Below are 20,807 nucleotides of genomic sequence, written 5' to 3' on the forward strand. Positions count from 1 at the left end.
TACAGTCTTGTAACAATCTATTAATACCACAATAAAGGTCTGCACCATTTCAAAGTGACAGATATTGCACATCAATTGCATATTTAGGTCTAAATATCATTTTATAACAATAAAGTGAAAGACAAAACAAGAAAAAGGGTAGAATACACAACTACTACATGTCTACAACCATTAGAAAAGAACCAACAACACTGATATACTGATTAGTCATGAAGGATATACATACATCATCAACTAAGTAGTCATAAAGGAAATATATCCATCATTAACTAGGTAGTCATGAACAATATACATCCATCATTTAATAAGTAGTAATGACGGGAATATATCCATCATTAACAAGGTAGTCATAAAGGAAATATATCCATCATTAACTAGGTAGTCATGAACGATATACATCCATCATTAACTAGGTAGTCATAAAGGAAATATATCCATCATTAACTAGGTAGTCATGAACGATATACATCCATCATTAACTAAGTAGTAATGACGGGAATATATCCATCATTAACTAGGTAGTCATAAAGGAAATATATCCATCATTAACTAGGTAGTCATGAACGATATACATCCATCATTAACTAGGTAGTCATAAAGGAAATATATCCATCATTAACTAGGTAGTCATAAAGGAAATACATCCATCATTAACTAGGTAGTCATGAACGATATACATTCATCATTAACTAGGTAGTCATGATGGGAATATATCCATCATTAACTAGGTAATCATAAAGGAAATACAGCCATCATTAACTAGGTAGTCATAAAGGAAATATATCCATCATTAACAAGGTAGTCATAAAGGAAATATATCCATCATTAACTAGGTAGTCATAAAGGAAATACATCCATCATTAACTAGGTAGTAATGAAGAATATGCATCCATCTTTAACCAGATAGTCAAGAAAGATATACATACATACATTGTTATATTTAAAAAAAATCATAGTATTAAGTTGGTTGTCTAAAGTCAAAACATTGTGATATCATCACTTACAAACCAATTTTACATTTACAACTTTTTGTACATACCACAACTAGGTCATACCAGACTACTTCATTGACTATATATTAATTTTCTACATGATTGACTTTATGCACCAATTTTCATGATTGGACATATAATTTTTTAAAACCAAAGTGGAAAATAATGATTCAAATTTATCTGACACAAAAAAATACATTTGAAATCTTAATTGCAGAATGAATAAAAATAAACAAATAATAAAATAAAATTTAAAATGTATAACAAAAAAAAAAAAATGTTCTCTATACAATTGGATTGGTTATTCATCGGGATTTCTCACAAAACTTGAATAGTCTCAATAGACAAGTTTTATGACATTAATAACTAACTTAAAAGCACCTATGGTAGATATTTATAATCCTTATAAAACTTCCTTACATATCCATAAGGATAAAGAGCAAAATTAAAGAAAGAAAATAAAGTTTTAAATGGTAACTTCACAACTTCAGATCATTAACAACCCTTTTTGTTCGCCAAAAATCTACTCAAAGCTGCCAATGTAAAAATTATCTAATCACATGCTAAAGCAAGATTTTTAACTGAATGTTGGAATGCACTGCAATCATTTCTATTTAAAGCTGAACCACATAAATAAAGGTCATTCTAATGTCGATAAATATTGTAGGTGCACAGATCATATTCAGTCATATCAGTAAACTAGTAAACAAAAGGCAACAATCAGAGCTAATATGCCTTTCTGTGTTTAAAAGAATACTATCAGAACCCATATTAAGACATTTTACTGTACTGGACACCAAGTGTTAATAGGTCCAAGCTTAAAAATACTTTGGTACAATTAAATTAAATAGTTGGTAAAAAGTCTGACTTTTATAGATAGAGGTCAACAGTAGATAATGGTAAGCTGCTTCTGTTTAAATTATCTGCCTGTCATTTTTCTATTGTATTCTTTAATAGATCAGATATTTTCTAAAAACAAGACTCTGAAGTTATTTAGTCTTCATATATCTAAACAACGGTAAAAAAAATTTGTGCTCTACCACATGCATTATACTTAGGAAAGTGTATTCTTCATTTCTTTTATAGTTTTACAAATAGTTATATAAAATGAAATGAAGGTTTTAATAGCCGGAAAAGCTATATGATTTTAGAAAATAGTTCCATAACAATAAAAAAAAGCTTTGGAAGCTTGAAAACCAACACAAATCCAGCTTGCAGATAAACAAAACAAGAACAAATTGAAAGAAAAAAAGACTAAGATGATGTTTTTTTTCTACTGATCACACGTGTCACTAAACCAACCATGGATAGATACATATTGGAGCTAATAAACTAAATTTAAAGAGTAGATAAATGTTTGAGATTCAGAGATGTAATTCTATAAGTTATACAATAGTTTCAGAAATGATCAATAAGGCCAGAAAACCCTAGATTCCTTAACCTGAAGGTCCACCACCAAATCACTGGACCTTGAATCCTAATTCATATCTACTAGGCACAACAGTGTTAAAAATAACTTTTTGCCAAAGGTCATCTGCCTGAAAAGTTAAACTGAATATCATCTAGCCCAGTGGTTGATGAAATCTCTCTCTGTCTCTGCGATTCAATGTATAATTTTCATTCTTTGTCTTGTAAAAAGGCAATTTGCTCAGAGTAACTGATGGCTAGTTGCACCAATTAATTTCAACTCTGGCTGGCCATTGGCAAGCACTTACTTCTAACATTGTAACATTAATTCAATGTACTTCAAAATTCAATCTACTCTGGAGTACTAATACAGGATAATAAATTCTAACTACTACAGAGTACTGAAGTTCCGAGTCTACTCTGGATAAGTTTAAGCAGTGATCAGATGCTGAGGTATAAAGTTGTTAATCTGATTCTTCCTCACTTTCATTGCTAACATTACTACTAGTTCCTCCCAACATAAAGCCTGAAGATCGCTTCTCACTCTGGGTTACTGAATGTGTTGCTTCCTCAACCTATAACATATTGAAAAGACGAAATGAAAGAACTTGGTCTGTACACTCACATATCCTATTACCCAACATTGGAGGAAGAGCTTGTTTGAGCTTTAAGTTGGACGTTTTCATAAACTGATGAAGCAAGTAAAACAGTATGGTTACTTTTGACTGTATAATGGGGGGAGTTTTACAAACAAGAGACTCCCAGGAGCATGAATTGCTCACCTGGTTGAGTTTTGCCTTTCAAAGGCAATAAATTTAACAAGAAGTTGTCCAACAATTCTGACTCAAGAAGACTTTGGTAGGACTTATCATAAGGATCATTTCAACAATCAAAAGTTTCTTTCTATCTATCACAGTTTTCAAGATATTGGCTGAAAACTAAAAAAAAGTTCATTTTTGCCCTTTCCAGGGCAATAACTCTTACAAGGAGTCATCTGACAACTTCTATCCCTGAAGACTTTTGTATTTCTAATAATAACAATCATTTCAGATACTGAAAGAATTTGGCTAAACCTAATGGTTTTGGAGATATGTGTGAAAAACTACTGACTGACCCCTATGATTTATTTTTATTTACCCTGCCATGTTTTTCAAAGGATCAAATATTCCCACATTAGTTCTATGCACGATACCCCTAGGTACATTCATACCAAGTTTGGTTCAAATTGGTCAAGTAGAGTCAGAGAAGAAAAGTTTTGAAAAAATTACATTAAAAATAGCAAAAAAAAAAAAACATCAAAAAGGGCAATTACTCCAACATGGCTTAATGGATTAAAACAAAAATTTGACCACAGGTAGAGCTCATCATGCTGAACATTTTTACCCTGTCAGAATTCGCTAAACCTAACAGTTTTGGAGATATAAATGCGAAAAACTGCTGTCTGATCCCTATGTTCTATTTTAAGTAATGGCGGCCAAGTTTTTTCGTTGGATAAAAAATCCCCACATCAATTCTATACAAGATACCCCAAGGAACATTATACCAAGTTTGGTTCCAATTGGTCAAGTAGTGTCAAAGGAGAAGAAATTGTTAACGATAATCAATGAAGACGACAGACGCCTTTGTCTAGGTGACCTAAAAATGTTAAGGGAAACTGAGTTCAATAGAATATAACTCCCATAATATTGAAGGGATCATAATTTCATGTTTTAAGTATAACTGTATATTGTGTCTTTACTACATTCTAAGTTTCATGAAATTCTGTTTAGTAGTGTGACAGAAAAGGACTAACAAAGGAATAGACACATCAAAATCAATAAACCTTTCACAACTTCATTGCATGGGGTAAAATGAGCACAAAACTTTAACAATAAGACAAAAAGGAAAATCAAGATAATACAAAGTGACCTTTTTCTGCTAACCATGTTCAAGGTTCGGTTACCAGTAAAATGTAATTTCTTTAGTATTGACTCACCTGTAGTCGTTTGCAGATATTCTGGTACGTTTTATCATTCAATATATTCTCTAACACACCTTGTAATTCAAAATCAGAGTAGCATTTCTGTAAAGCAAATATAAATACCCATTTCACTGCTTAGAACAGTAAAAAAAAAACATGAAGTTGCAGGTGTTATCATGCTAGGTACACCCCCACTTGCACAGGAAGCTGGATATTGGACAGCAACCAAAATCTGTTATAACCTATGCCCCATCAATATAAAGCCACACACCAAATTTGAAATCAATCCATTTATTTGGAGCCAAGATTATCCTCTCTATTATTCCATACAGTGAAAATGGTTCAGTCCCTCAAAACAGGAAGTTGATGATGGATAGCACCTAAAATAACTTACATTGTATGAACAATCTATATAAATCCACACACCAATTTCAAAATTAATCAATCCATTGGGAGCAGAGATAAATGGGACAAAATTCGGACCATTGATGTTATTCAAAGTTTTACTATGTCTTTAAATCTACAAAAACTTACTCTAACAATAGTCATTATACATGTTAACTGGTAAGGATGTAAGGACAAGTCCAGTCTATCTGATAACCAGTCATATATCATCTTCATCTGACTAGTATACCATTGCTGAAAAGAGACAAGACAAGGATGAGATCTGAACTTACTGGTACATGTATTTCATTATGAAAGATAGCTATTATGAGATCATATTATAAGGAAAAAGCAGAAGGTCAAAAACAAAATCCAATTGTGCAAAATTTTCTGTTACAAAAGTAGAATTCGAAGTTTGATAATGAGTGAAATTTAAATATCATACAAAATACCAATTCAAGTTATTTGATTTCAACATCATAACTAATGAACCTTAACAAAACTAGAGGCTCTAAAGAGCCTGAATTGCTCAACTGGCTCCATAGGCAATATTATTTTTTCTTGAATCAAAAATTTCTAACACTCATACCAAAGGAACTATCATATCAATTTTCATTAAATTCTGTCCCGAAGTTTCTGAGGAGAAAATTTCTTAACATTAAAAATGGCAAAGAATGTCGAAGAAGGGCAATTACTCCAACATGGCTTCACAGATTTACACAAAAATTTGACCACCAAAAAAATCTCAACATGCTGAATACTTTGATCCATGTCAGAATATGGCTCAACCATACGGTTTTGGAGATATATGGGAAAAACCTCTGTCTGACCCTTTATGTTCTATTTTCAGTAAATATAAAAATAGAGAAAAACATGGCTTCAGTTAAAAACCTGTTTTTCTGTAGCCATGGCTGACTATAGTGAACCAAGCCTTTTTCTAAGTCTACTTATTTACATTACTGTGACAGTAAACAAATAATGGAATTTTCATACAAAGAAATATATATTTCTAAAAATTAATACTCAAGAATAGGTTCTTTTGACCGAATCTGTTAAAATTTCCAAACATTAAAGTTAATATTTTAAAGTGATTTTCTCTTACCTCAAAAATAGACAAAGTAAATAATTCGTCAGCAATTCTTTGCCTAATCTGATCAAGGCTGCATCTCATGAAATCTACATATGATTTACCCAGCTCATTTACTGGCTTCTGTAAAAGTAAAAAAGAAATAAAGCTACTAACGGATCTATATAACATTTCAGATTTCAACTTAAGTTACTTCAAGTCCTTGAAATGAATTGTAAGTGAAGGTAATCAATACCATTTATTATTCCTGGAAATGAATTGGTACTACTGAATGAAACTCTTCAGATTTACTGGTTGTGTGAACCATATGGTGATTAAAAGGTGACAAATTGGTATAACCACCCATAAGTTTGAAGTGTGTAAACATTTAACTTTCAGTTGTCATTATGAGAATTTTAACCACAGGTAAATTTCAGACTTTATCATTATCACTTTCTACCATAAGATAAATAATATGTCCTTCAAATTTGGTTTTGCAATTAGTTTCTGCCTTTTCTTCTTAATTACTACAATTCTTTTTATGTTAAAGATCGTTTGTTTTTAAAATGCATTGTTTTATTCCTACATTGTTAATTTACTGTTACCAAAGGAAGAAATGTGTCTAACCAATATTATTACCCTGCCTCATTCATAAAGAATCAGTCCTTTCGAATTACTTCTGTGTTTCAATTCATAGGCAAACAAGTGCCATAATTTCATAAATCAATCAAATGGATATTAGCCATTTTCTTTATATAAAAACTTACAGTTAATGATAAAATAGATGAAAAGAATGATCCCTCATCATATCTAGCAAGTTTACTCAGCACAGATTCCAGTACTGAAAGCAACTGAAATAGAAATTTGTAAACTGTAATCACAAGATTGGAAACACACGATAATACAGTGTTAGCTGAAAAGGAATTTTTCCTCAATATTGATTGCTTGTGATTTTACAACATATGGAAAATAATTCATAATTTCTGGATGAAAATGCTTGATCAATCAAACAGGTACTACTTTGTATAAGTCTGACACAGTGAGTGAGATTTTATTATACTATCTCTAATAGAATCAGTGTCTACCAATTAAAAGCCTTTGGTGTAACTAAGCCAGGACATAGTCTACAACCTCTCACACTAATGTTACCACAAGTCCAATAAGGCGGTGTTCTCATTATTGAAAAAATCAAAATCATATTAGCCAAAATAACAAATTATAAATTGATTAAAAACAATATCTTAATTAATTATTATAGATAATACAACTCGATTGTGTTATTTACCTTCTCAATCAAACATTTGACCATCTGAGCCTGAACTCTCTCCAAAAATTCCTCTATTTTAGTGTGGTATTGATGCTAAATACAATGATGGAAAAAAATCAAAATATAGTAAATGTACATCTTCTAACATACTGGTAATAAACTTGCAAATCATTCTAATTATATTTCAGGTAATTATCCTTTAATCAACTATAAAAAAATACATTCTGAGGCGATTTTACTGGAGGAATTCAGTTTAAATTGAAAACTTTTATTATACAAGTTGCTACAGATTAAATCTTTGCATCTTATGTCACTAATGAACTGGTTCATGACATATTGTTGTATGGAAGTGTCATTGTAAGTACCTAAATATGAAAGCAGCTGGCTACTTGTCAATAAAAGTAAACTAGATCATGTTTTTCAATGTTTCTCCATCTTTTTTTTACTTACCATATTTTCTCCACTGTCTAAAGCACAAAGGTGTAAAGCCTGAAAAATGGAATAATATGTTGTGCTAACAATATTCAATAAGTGTTCTTGCAACAAGTTATCATGTTTCAGTAATTCACAACTACCAATGAAATAAATTTTTAATAGATTAATGCAATCTTTCATATTCAATTAAAACCAATTTTCAGACTTTTGTTAAATGACGCAGGGATACAAAATGAACACCCCAAAGACTGATTGTTGGGGTTTAAAGTCCGAGCAGCAATATTTCAGCTATATTCAGATGATGAACATGAGATGGATGATAAAATGAACATGAAATGATGACGAAATAGAAAAAAAAAGGGTGGGACACAAGGACAAACGGGTCGATAAATTTTGATTGCCACCAGAAAAAGGGAGAGATGGGTAAAGTCGGGCAATTTAGCCTCCTGTGGCGGAGCACAAAGGTTCCTACTCCTATCGGATACCACAGCAGGGTTCTTTAATATGTGAGGAACGTGGCATCTTTCCCAACATGGTGCACCATGGTTTGCGGTCAGGTTTTCAGTATTATAGCCCAACAACCCCAGCATGTAACATGCCAGGGGTACCCCATTCCACCTCCTGGGGCACACATCCCAGTTGCTCTGTGGGCAGAGCACCTAGCCCCGCCTAGGTTTCTGAACACTATTTAGTCGTCTTTTACGACAAGCTTAACGCTGCTGCAGGCCTATTCTTTTTACACCCGGACCTGCACTCCAAAGACCATTCAAAGTTAACTTTTTGGTTCAGGCAATCATTTCTTTGACTGTTTTTTTTTTTTTGCCCAAAAAAGTGTCTTTTTTTCAGTAGTTCATGGGCAGAAAGAAATGGTGAGAGATGTTTATCTTTGTTTTCATTTCACTGACACAACCTTAATAATTGGTAATCATGGTTTTGCCAAAATTAATCTTAGTTGGGATATTAATAGCAGGAAAAACAGGTAAGATTGATGTCATGATTATGAAGATAATAATATCTTGGTTAAAAAAAGTCAAATAGTGAAAACAAAATACAAGCATGTATACATGATTAATACAGAAATTAGAAGTATTCATTATCTAATTGTTTTGATATACCAACAATAAATTAACGATGATCATCTTTATTATATCAAATTTAGTCATTATCTGAGTTTAGCAACATATTTTCAACATCTTAGTAAAGATGACCAATAAAAACCTGTTTGTTGATTTCTTATATGGGACATTGTTGATTATTTGCATTGAAAAAAAGACATTGAAATAGACACTACTGACTCCATACTGCTGTATGGAGAAAGAAATAAGGAAAATTTAAGGAAAGTATCATGCATGTAGTAAAAAATACTTACTCTACTTTTACTATCAATGATAACATTCATCATCACACAGATCTCTGAGTATATAACATAATCTGTTCCTTTCCCACCTTTCCGTAACCACTGTTCAAAGGCCTTTAATGTCCTAAAGATATAATTTGTAAACAAGTTATAAGAATATTATTTAACAAGAGCAACTAACCAAAATATGATGATGAAAGACTTAATTAACCAATGCCCTTAACTTGTTCTGTATACTAGTAAAATCTCCTCATGTTCTTAGCACAAGCTACCATATTTTAGTAATTCATGACTACCAATTGATATTCTACTACTTCAGAGCTTGCCGAAACTATACAGACTTTTTGCATCATGCTAGAATTTTAACAAATAAGCTTCTGGAACAGGGTTGTGTTGCTACAAGATTGAAGTCATCACTACAGAAGTTTTATGGTCGTCATCATGAACTAGTGGATTGTTATGGTGTATAAATCTGCACCATAAAAACTGATTGGTTCAACATGTCATAGTTTTCCTTTCCTCCTTCGTCTACCTTGGACTTGACTTTTTATGAGCAACTCAGTGGGTGTTTCTAGAAAAGCAGAGGACACTTACCCTACCAGTGCACCTGGTCAATGCTCCCAGTTTTTAGTGGAGTCCAAGTTGCTCATTTGCATTTGTTACTTTGTATGTATGATTTTAGTTACTTTATGTTCTCTGTTGTGTATGTCTGATTTCCATGTCTGGTCTCTGTCCCTGGATTACATTCTTTTGATTACCGCTATAACCTTGGTTCCCTTGATTATTTTAAACACTTAGCCTGAATGGTGTATAAAATATCAGTGACATAAAATAATATGCACGTCACAAGAGCAAAAAATTGTGACACTTTGAAGCAAGAAAGTCCAAAAGTGAAAAACTGAAGTCATTACAGATATGAAATATAAAAATTCCTTACATTGAAACTTGGCTAAACCGAATCCCTTTCGGACTTTAAAATTGTTCAGTTTAGAAAGTATTTCAGTTTACCCAGGTTAAAGTACATTAAAAAAGAGACCAAGTAGTATCTAATTTAGACAGATTATGCAGGGTTCAGTTTAGACAGGTTTTACTGTACATTGAGAACATAGCATAAATTGCTAATATATGCCAAATTATTCAATTTTTTTCCCCAGCTTAAGAACTAATTTCATTCAGTACAGGCATGTCAAATGGAATACTTTGAGAAACAGGGATGGCTTAGGATTTTTAGGGTGTGGCTCCACTTTGGCCCCTATAGATTGAAAATGCTATCTACTGTTAAAGATCTGTTACATATTCTTAAAACAGAATTTAAAAAAAAACAAATCAAAACCGGAATTGTCAAAATGGAATGAGGAATAAACCTTCTACAACAATTTTAAATAAACACCTACTTTACATCTTTTAGTGGCTTTTTTGCAGAACGGTAGGGGCCAGTGACCCCATGTTAAATAGCAAGCTTCCTCTAAACAAGTTACAATATATCAAAATTTCATGACATTTGTTTTACTACAACTTAAGTTATAGCATTGAAATGAAAACAATAACAGCACCAACAACAATAACAATAATAACAGCATCATAATAAGATTGCAATTTTATGCAGTCATATGAAAATAGATGGTGCCCTCTTGTAATTTTGATCAAGATTTTATTATTGGCATTGTGGCCTCATAGACAATTTCACGACAACATACATGTAAAATACATCACTTTACACTTAAGTTCAAAAGAAAAATAATCACACCTTTTAGCAGCAGCTTCTATCATATCTGCAGCCATTAGTTTTAACCGGTGATCTAAATGTTCGGCGAAGACTTCTTCAGGCCAGTGCAGGTCTCTGATAAATGACTGAAGAGCATCCAACTTCCATAACATATCCTCTGATGTTGTACAGCCATTTCTAAATCAATATATGTCACACAGATTAATATAAAATCATTAAAAATTCTTTCATCTTAAAAACTAACTGGTCCAGTCTTAATGGGCCAAAAATACAAAAAGACTATTCCAACTATATCAATAAGTTTCAGTTCATGTGCAGAGTACATTTTGCAACAAGAGTAAGTATTATTCATCAAAAGTAGGGAAAGTTTATTTTTAGGAAGAAAGTAACATGAACATAGAGTGTAGGTAGACAATTTCATGTATTGTAAGAATTAGCAAAGCTGTTCAGATTAAGAACAAGCTTATAGAGTATTTAATCCACTATGTAAAATCCCAATTTTTGTTAAATTTGAATTATTTTACCCTGTAAGATAAGTTTACTTACAAATTCTATAATAACTAATCAAGACTGATAAATAATGACGGTATTTTCTACTATTGATTCAGAATGATGGAAGGTTTAATAAGGGATACATATTGTTACCTTCACCTTAATTCAACATTAAAGAAATACTGGTATTTCACATGGTCAAAATGTTAAGATAAAAGGATGGACAGACAGTTGTGCCCTTTATTTAACATAGAAACATATTAAAGAAGTTCTATAACAACTTGGTGGTGTAAGAAAAAAAATCATACCCCTGAGGTTCCCATCGTTCTTTCTCGAAACCTTTATGTATTGACTGGGCAATAGATGATTCCATAAGGTCTACGTATCTCACAACTTGAGGGGCAAATACATTTCTAAGGTGTAAATGAAATTTTCCGTTGCACAAATTCTCTGAAATATAGAAAATACTACCAAATAAAGAGACTGTTTAGGAATTATCAAATGAAGGTGCAAACTAGGTTACTAAATATTTTAAGTAAGACTACTCGCAATTAATGACAAATTGCATACAGTCATACACAATTATACGTAGAAAGGTGAATAATACTTCAACAAGCTACAAAGCATGAAAGAATTTTATGGTGTGTAGGGAAAGAAAACTCCTTATAGTTTTTTCCAGTATGCACCACAAAGTAACTACACTACATGAAGTTATATAACTGATTGTCGTGCTGCTTTTAGAAGTCAAAATTAGTAGATGTTTATCACTATGAAGGAACACAAGTTACATGCAACCAAGGCTAATTAACAGATCTGCTTTTGTTAGATTATCTATAAGTGGTCTAAACTCTTTCAGTGGCCCAAATCTAAATTTCAATTTATTTTTTTTTTGCTGTATGTGTATAAGCTAACAAAACTGAATGTATTTCCACCAACCTGTTCATGTTTTGTTATACTTTATAAATTGTAATGTCAAGAGCTAAAGGCAGAGATTGTATTAGTATTTAACAAAGAAGCATTATAGATTAGTCTATTAACAATAAGTCATCACAAACCTCACATACCATCATTTCTAAGATAATCATTAAGAGTCTGAAAAAGTGGAAAACTATCCCATGTGTCTGGAGGCTGCATATCAAGGGAGGAGTCCATGTCTACAGCAAACAGGGACCAGAAAATCTCAGCATGCTCAACCAGTAAGTCACTAAACCATGCAAATGCCTTAAGGAATAAAATACTTTTAGTAAAGTTTATAACACATATGACAATCACAAACATTTGTATTACACATGGGTAATGGCCAATTTAAGGATAAAGTTGACTTAAAAAAATAAAATGTGTATGTACTAGTAATACAAAATATAAGTTTTATTACAATTATAATAACATTTCATTCTCATCAACAATATATGGAAGTAACTTTATGAGATTACTATACAATGACCATGATTTAGCTTCAGCCAAGATGAAAGTGTAAACAATAGACCTGGCAAACTTGTTCCAACCAACAATAGAACACTAATTTTAATTTTAAACATTATGAAATAAAATTTGTGAATGTCACCATAAAAACATTTTTGTAAAATTTTCTTAAACAATGAAATTGAATAATGTGCAAGAATTAGAGTGCAAGAACCTGAGCCAATCCCATATTGCCAAGGCTGTAATGTGCCACTGAAATCCCAATATACTTCAACAAAAAATAAATAATGGCACAAGAACCTTAAAGCTGTTTATTTGAAATAAAGTGTAATCAAGGGAACCAAGATTATAGCGGTAATCAAGAGAATGTAATCCAGGGACAAAGACCAGACATGGAAAACAGACATACACAACAAAGAACAAAAAGAAACTAAAATCATACACAAAAAGTAACAAATTGGGAGCATGGACCAGGTGCACCGGTAGGGTAAGTGTCCTCTGCTTTTCTAGAAACAACCGCGGAGTTGCTCATAAAAAGTCAAGTCCGGGGTAGACAAACGAGGAAAGGAAAACTATGACCCGTTGAATAAATCAGTTTTCATGGTGCAGATGGATACACCATAACGATCCAAGAGTTCATGATGACGACCATAAAACTTCTGTAGTGATGACTTCAATCTTGTAGCAACAGAACCCTGTTCCAGAAGCCTCTTTGTTAGAGTTCTAGCAAGATACAAAAAGTCTGCGTTGTTTCGGCAAGCTCTGGTATAACGTATGAGTTGTGATATGAACACTCCATACACAGGCGCCGAAGGGATGTTGCCACAGATGAAAGGAAAGTTGACAATTCTGAATGAAAAGTCATCACATTTGTCGTGAAGTTTGGTCAATAGTTTTCCTTTACCATCGATTTCTAAGTGTAGGTCAAGATATAAGGCTGACTTCACAGTGTCTGTAGTATCCTTTATCTTAAGTTCTTTTGGGTAGATGCGATGTACAAAATCCCCGAAATTAGGATTGTTTAAAGATAATATGTCATCTATATAGCGGAAACTGAGATTGAAGGATCTAGCCAAACGATATTCTTTCTTTCTGATCAGATCAGCTATAAAGTCAGGCTCATAAGAGTGAAGGATTTGGTCAGCAAGTAAAGGAGCGCAATTTGTTCCCATTGGAATGCCGACCGTTTGTTTAAAAACACATCCACCACACTGGACAAATATGTTGTCGATTAAAAATTCCAGCATTTTGTAAACATCTTCCTCTGTATATTTGGAAGATGATTTGGAATTATTTCTTACAAAGTATGGGGAATCTCTACCAAGAACTATATACTTCTATCTAGGTGTACCATCTTTTTTGGAAAAACAACGATGTATAATGTTTTTAAGTTGGGATTTTAACTGAGTATGGGGAATAGAATTATACAGTGTTGAAAAATCATAGGTTTTAATGCTATCATATTCAGATAATAGTCTTGAACTGATTGTCTCCAAAAGATCTTATGAATATTTCAGGATCCACATTGAATTAATACCACTACGGGAGTAACAAGTGTTGTGGTAAGACTGCAGACCCTCTTTGACAGTTGTAAGTATAGAATTTAAAAGTTTTGAAAGAGGTTTGGTGGTACATTTTGCATATCTAGCTATGAAATATTGTTTGTATGGATTCTTGTGGAGTTTAGGAATCCAGTACATAGACGGTAAATCACAATCATTGTTCTTGGTAGAGAGACCAAGAGAGGATAGCACAGACTTATGGTTTTCCACAATCTCTTCTTTGGAGAGAGTGGTAGCAGTATAGGTCTTATCACAGCTATTATTTTCTACATCTACCTCTGATAATAAACATTGGATGTAGAACATTTTGCGGACAAAAACAAAAACAATAAGGTGCACTAAGTAACAAAAAGAACATAAAATTCAATGATACATGTACTAAAGTGAGTTGTCCCTTCTACTCTCATAACATCAAATGTTGATAATTATACACATTTGACCTTAACATTTCAAAGTGAAAATCACAACTAAAATATAAGACTAGTGGTTATCTTAGTCTTCGATATTCTTAGAACAGTCAGAGATAAAAAAATGTCAGATAGTTTTCACCAAGACAATGGTTAACAAATGAAATGCTCAAAAGGCTAAGCACTAAGACATACTAGGCATGCCTGTCCCCAGTTTCATATAAAATCTCAAATTGAAATTTTCCTCAAATCCTTCCTTAACTAAAATCTCAATCAATCAAAATGCTTAAAATAAAAATTTGAGGAAATCAATTGATTAAATCTTAACCAACACATATTTACTCCAATATTACTCCAATAAAAGTTCAGAGGAAATTCAAGCGATCATAACAGCAGGACAAAACACAGTATCAACACTCACTTACAGTTGAACTGCAGACGGGTAATACAGAGATAAAATTTGTAATGTCATAATTTGATGACAGAAACTAATTCCTAAGTGAGCTAAAACTTAGACCAGCAAAATCTGCATCCATGTTTTCCTTCAAACTGATTACAATGATCAAATGGTCTTGCCCGATGATTAGTTAAAACTGCTCAATGTATATAGTGTAGAAGTATTAAAATAAAACTTTTTAAAAACGAACATACTTATAAATAAACGCGTGCTAGATGACAAGGAAAAAGAGAAAATCATGTATTTTTTACTATGTCAAAACAAAAGTGTTAATGAAGGTGCATCTCATTTGTTTGAACAACCATGGCAAATGTCTGAGAACAGATTTTAACTTAGACATACTGCCGGAACTGTCAACTAACGGTAACTTATTCAAAGTCTCAATTATGATTGGTGGTTAAATTGAGACAAAATTGATATGTACATGTTACTCAGAATTTTTTCTAAATTATTCTTAATGCTAATTTCTACAGCAAGATGACTATCCATGCAATTAAAGAAAACAAGTGAAAATATGGAAGTTCCGTAAAAATGCTTATAGAAAACTTTTAATAAGGACCATAACCAAAATACAGAAATTTGCAAGTACTTAAATGGAAACATTGACCCAAAAGGTTAACAAAATCTGCTGTAGACTTAGATGTACATTTAAACTTATTGAACTGAACATGACAATCCATTTATAAATGGCTAATAAAATAAAAAGCTGCACATAAGCACACAATTATCCCTATCTCTTTTTTCAGCATTTAGAGACCAACTACCAACTAATTAACTCAGAAACAAAAATTCAGAAAACAACCCAAAACAAAAAGGGTTTCTATCAATACGATAAAGACAAACATTGTACCAAAATTTTATTAAATTTCTTCAATGTATTTTTGAGTAATGCCAAAAGTGTTGATAGATAATACATTGTCAAAAGTGGATGGAGCAACATACAGTAAGACAGAGGTATACCATAACATGTAAGTCAAAAGATGGGCAAACAAGTGTATAATACACTATAATCTTGTAATAATTCACTTCAATTCATCCAGATTAGATCAAAATCAGTACTGATACAGAAACTGTGCTGACGTGTAAAAGCTCTAAATAAAACAAAAAAGAACTATTTCTTGGTTTTTCCACCCACATATGTTAACCTTACACAGTATATATACATGTAACACAATTTTATGTCAATGTTACCAATACAAAATCATAATAGTTTTTAAAAGTTGCACATTGTAAGATGGAATCAAATCATCATCAGACAGGAAATGAGAACACATTTCTTTCCAAAAAGACAAACAAACTTACATTTACAAAATGCATTTTCAGAAAACCAGCAATCCATTCAATATTAAATCTTTCAATTTTGCTCACCCTTTAAATTTTGTCCCCTCATTCAAGATTTAAAATTATCACAATAATCTTAATTGGCTTCAAACATAATGGTCATCTCTTGCTTGTATAAGCTAGCATGTGAAAGATCCTGCTTATAGGATTTTTAATGGCTGACTGGAAGCTTGTTTATAACATTCTTGACTTGACTACCCTTTCTGGTGTGGCACAAAAGGTTCATAATGGCAGAGTCCACTGATTTCAATAAGACTTTAAAGAAAACTTCTGGTGTATGATTGCTAAATTTAATAACCAAATAGACTGCTGTTGGGTTTTCTAAGGAGATAAGAAAAAAGGGGGAGCAACATTTAAGATTTAATCTTGATTAAATTGTGAAAATGGGCAGCAATGAAATGAAGTTAAGCACATTCAGGCCAGTGAGAGTTGCAGCTTCCCATTCAAAGAAAGATGCTAGTGAAATTCATAATCAGCCCTAAAACTTTGAATGTTATATATAATGTAACCATTATATCACCAGTCAAATATGCCAGAAATAGATAAATAAACAAACAAATTAAAACCTTTGCATCAAGAAGTCATGCATTTGTAGAAGTAGTAGTTTATATATATAAACATCCAATCAAAGTGCCTGTGTATAACTGTGCATGACACTGATACCTTTGAAGGTTCTAAAATCAACCCTGATTGGACAATATCTACTATGTACTTTTCACATGGTAAAATGGGTTGTACTTCCTTGGAATTCTTCTTATGGGGTTCCTTTCTAACATGGGTCTTTTTATTTGATTGCAATTAAAAAGAAATAATTCCAAACATAAACAAAGTCATAAAATCAATCAATAAAATGGAATAAAATATATAATTTTATACTGGTTAAAAATGTTAAACTTGGCAATTGTAACTGACAACTTTAATCATAAAACCAATATGTGGAGAAGCAGAGACATAATAAACTAATTTGTATGGAAATAGGTGTTCAAGTGAAATAAAAAATAATTTAATTAAAGAAAATCAAAAATGGAAATAACAAGACAAGTACAGCATGATACTTCAAGTACAAGTTCATGTAGTTCAAAATGTAATGTAATCCTCGCTGACAAGGGTTAATCAGAATACAGAGCTTATTATATTTTTATTAAAAATGGGTCTGGTTTCATAATTATCTCAAATTGAGATTTTTCTCATATCCTTCCTCAACTCAAATTTCGACCAATCTGATCAATTGAAATTGAAGATTTGACGAAAAACACAGGACTTGAGGAAATTCTCAAGTTGACATTTTTTTAGAAACCAAGGCCTGGACTACAGATTAAATGTAGCACTAGCCAGTTTGAATAAAATGTATATAATATTACCTTTTCTAGCTTTAAAATTCTTGGAAATTTTGTAATAGGCATCTCATTGATTCAGGGAAAGAAACTCACAATGAAGTTTGAATATTTTTACTTAAAGATGAAGAGCTTTCTGTTTAACTGTGACACTATTCATTCAAGCTAAACTAATAATGCTACCTCTCACAAATTCTGTGTGAGACTTTCACATTTAGAGAATGATTTGGTGACATTCTATTGTGTTTCTCTCGTTGATCTTTCAAACTTAACAAAATCTCACATTTCCTTTGTCATATTATAAGTTAAACACCATCATTTGAAAACAAACAAACAATTGTCTGACTCATTGTACTTCCAGTATTCATGATGACATGATTCAGTCTCTAATTTAATTTCATAAAAAAGGGAAATCAAAACAAAACAAAAACAAAATAAAACAAAATGCAATAAAACAAATCAAAAATATTTGCAAGAAAAACTAAGACAAATTATGTGAAGGTTAATTAAATCAAGATTTAAAGATTTAAAAAAAGGTACATTTTTGTATAATCTGTTAAGTGACGGAGAGTTATTTAAAGTTCACAAAGAGATATCAAAAAGAAGTTACTGAGGGAATACAGTATTAATATTTAAACACAGATCTGTAACTTTGAAAAGGGAAGAGGTTTGAGAACTAGACCATTTCTTACAAGTACACATTACACCATTAGAAAATTAGAAACTATTCACCTGCCTAATCAATAATTTTGTGAAAGTAGGAGATAGTCTACTGATTAACTGGGCTATCAGTACCTTCACTGTTATAATGAGAATGGATATAGTGAGTCAAAGTGACAACAATCCCACCATGATAAAAAATGACAGCTCAAGGTCACCCATGGGTCTTCAATGTTAGTTTATTTTATCTATTCGTAACACACAGAGAAAACAAAAGACTGTGCGATAGAACTGAGTCTGCTAGTAAAATTAATTTCAGAGAAAAAAACTATCTATGTTTCATGAAGATTAATCACTAGAAATGCACGCCACAGTAAATATAGAGTGCAAACTGTGTTGAAGCTTTGAAAAAAAAACACAGAGACTCACCGATATAAAAGACTAAGTAAAAATACAAAGGCATGGGTTAGTTAAGCATGCTCGCTGGGAAATAACTTAAAAACTTTCATGCAAAACACAGATTTAGCAACATCAAATAAACTACTGAACTTTTTTTTTTCTTTCTGCATAATAAGTTAAATACTCCCAACCAACTTAGCAAAATATTTTCATATTTACCATACAAATAGAGTTTTGCTTATAAATCAAATGGTTTGAAAATTAATTTAAAATATTGAATAACACAAATTTTTCAGTGTTTTCACAATGATTCCTTGAAAACAGTCAAATGTAACAATAACAAAAAAAAAACAAGTACAAAATGTTCATACGTATGAACATGAAAAATGTACAAATCTAACACACACACATATATATATATATGGACAATACCATTTAAATGTTCATCAATGAAAATTGTTGCTATTTCACTAAAAAGTTCTAAATCATCATGAGGAAAATGTAGAATTAATCAACAAAGGTTATAATGTTTTTGTCACAGACACCTTTCATCATCTTGAATTCAAACTAACTGTCAGTCAAACAAAAAAAATTGAAGGTCATATCTAGATATGTACAAGCCATCATGAAGAAAATGCTACAGATCTAATATAAATCATTATATCCCTTGGAAACTTATTTTTCTGTGTAGTAAGAAGTAAAGCTCATAGAGACAACAAACTGGTCCTATGAAAAACCTATTTTTATAATGATCAGAAAAGTAAAAAACTTCACAAATATGAATTTCTTTTCAAAATATTAACATTAACCACATAGAGAGCCTCACTAACAAGATGGAGTATAACATATAGATATAGTTTTTCATATTTTTCATCCTTAAGCTGATACAATCTATACTGAAATCTGAAGAAATATTCACAAAAACTTACTCTTTAGATCATGCTTAATAATTTTTTTAAAAGAGAAATTACAGAAATTTGGGTAAATGATAATCGAAATCTCAAGTCACTGTTCTCGATAAAATGACACCTGGTTTCTTCATTTCAATCAATAAATATCAATATTACTGTACAATATAAACCACATGTGTTATTCAATGGAATACAAATGTAACATGCCTCATCTATATCTATGAACAATAATTTTGTAAAAGGTGCTTCATCATAGATATCATAAGACACCAAAATGTCATTTAATGAAAAGCATGAGAGCAAATAAGAACAAATTTCTGATTTGTACTTAGAATTTAGAGGTTACAAAGTAATCAAAGATGTCATACCAAATAATCAGCCTAAGATAAAGCTGATAAATACTTAAGTAGCAGTCTTTATAAAAATCAGACAGGAAGAGATTCAAATATGTCAAAAACCTGCCAAATTTACTTTTATTTCTTGTTCAGAAACAATTACAGACCACATTAACAGGCATAGTTTTTTCATTTGGTTGTTGTACTTGCATGATGAAAACTACATAGATTGTGTATGAAATTAGCACTTTGCAAGAGTTATCGTTCTTGATTTGGTTGATTTTTCAGAGGGATATGAATGTAAGGTTTTTTTTCTCACAAAAATACAGATCTGAATACAGAAAAAACTATCATGAAGTAGCTTACGTAGACTGAAAAAGCATCATTTGTTCAGTGTTTTTTTTTTTTCACCATGAAGGTACAACAGGCAGTGTTTGAATTTTATAAGGACCGGTACTTAAAAATGGTCCAATGTGATCCTGATATGTCTGTTAAAGGAGGGTTCAAAACAACATTTCAAACTAATGGTACAACTACAAAGCAATAAATTAGAGGCTGTCACACACTTTAAACCTCACCTCTGCATGGTGCTCTTCATTTTGTTGTAAAACTTCAATACATAATTCTGCTAAGTGCATCACATCCTCAAGACGTTTCTTGGGTGAAACATTCTCATTGTATGACTCTGAAAACATAAAAAAAATTATTAGGAGAAATAAATAAAAAAAGAAACTATTGCAATATCATTTAAGACAAATTTGATTTTGCTATTTTAAAAAAATATCCTTGACGTGATAGGATTATCCCTTAACATTAGCACATTTATTGGGTCAATTGGGCTAATGAAGTCTAAGACTCACAAGGGTTTAGGCTGTTTCTAATTATAGATGGTT

The 20,807-nt window shown here is 31.7% G+C and overlaps 1 protein-coding gene across 8 annotated transcripts in view; it reads right to left on the reverse strand.

Moving 5' to 3' along the window:
* LOC148628374 (calcium-dependent secretion activator 1-like) overlaps window positions 1-20,807 on the reverse strand; it is a 39,269-nt gene continuing 18,462 nt past the window's right edge. For 4 of the 8 annotated variants that reach the window (XM_088586257.1, XM_088586253.1, XM_088586277.1 and 1 more), the window contains 13 exons: window positions 20,493-20,599; window positions 16,939-17,055; window positions 12,151-12,307; window positions 11,395-11,536; window positions 10,616-10,771; window positions 8,881-8,992; window positions 7,527-7,565; window positions 7,095-7,169; window positions 6,577-6,660; window positions 5,846-5,953; window positions 4,894-4,998; window positions 4,375-4,461; window positions 1-2,974 (listed from right to left, as the gene is read on the reverse strand). In XM_088586257.1, the coding sequence (XP_088442383.1) occupies window positions 2,864-2,974; window positions 4,375-4,461; window positions 4,894-4,998; window positions 5,846-5,953; window positions 6,577-6,660; window positions 7,095-7,169; window positions 7,527-7,565; window positions 8,881-8,992; window positions 10,616-10,771; window positions 11,395-11,536; window positions 12,151-12,307; window positions 16,939-17,055; window positions 20,493-20,599 (1,400 nt within the window). In that variant the 3' untranslated portion in view covers window positions 1-2,863. Of the gene's footprint in view, window positions 2,975-4,374; window positions 4,462-4,893; window positions 4,999-5,845; window positions 5,954-6,576; window positions 6,661-7,094; window positions 7,170-7,526; window positions 7,566-8,880; window positions 8,993-10,615; window positions 10,772-11,394; window positions 11,537-12,150; window positions 12,308-16,938; window positions 17,056-18,887; window positions 18,906-20,492; window positions 20,600-20,807 lie in introns of all 8 variants that reach the window. The other 4 variants (XM_088586283.1, XM_088586276.1, XM_088586273.1 and 1 more) reach the window with 2 other exon arrangements.

The sequence above is a fragment of the Perna viridis genome, chromosome 1 (genome assembly GCF_037379345.1).
Source record: "Perna viridis isolate PV_CMFRI_1.1 ecotype Kerala chromosome 1, ASM3737934v1, whole genome shotgun sequence".
In the NCBI taxonomy this organism is placed as follows: Eukaryota; Metazoa; Mollusca; class Bivalvia; order Mytilida; family Mytilidae; genus Perna; species Perna viridis.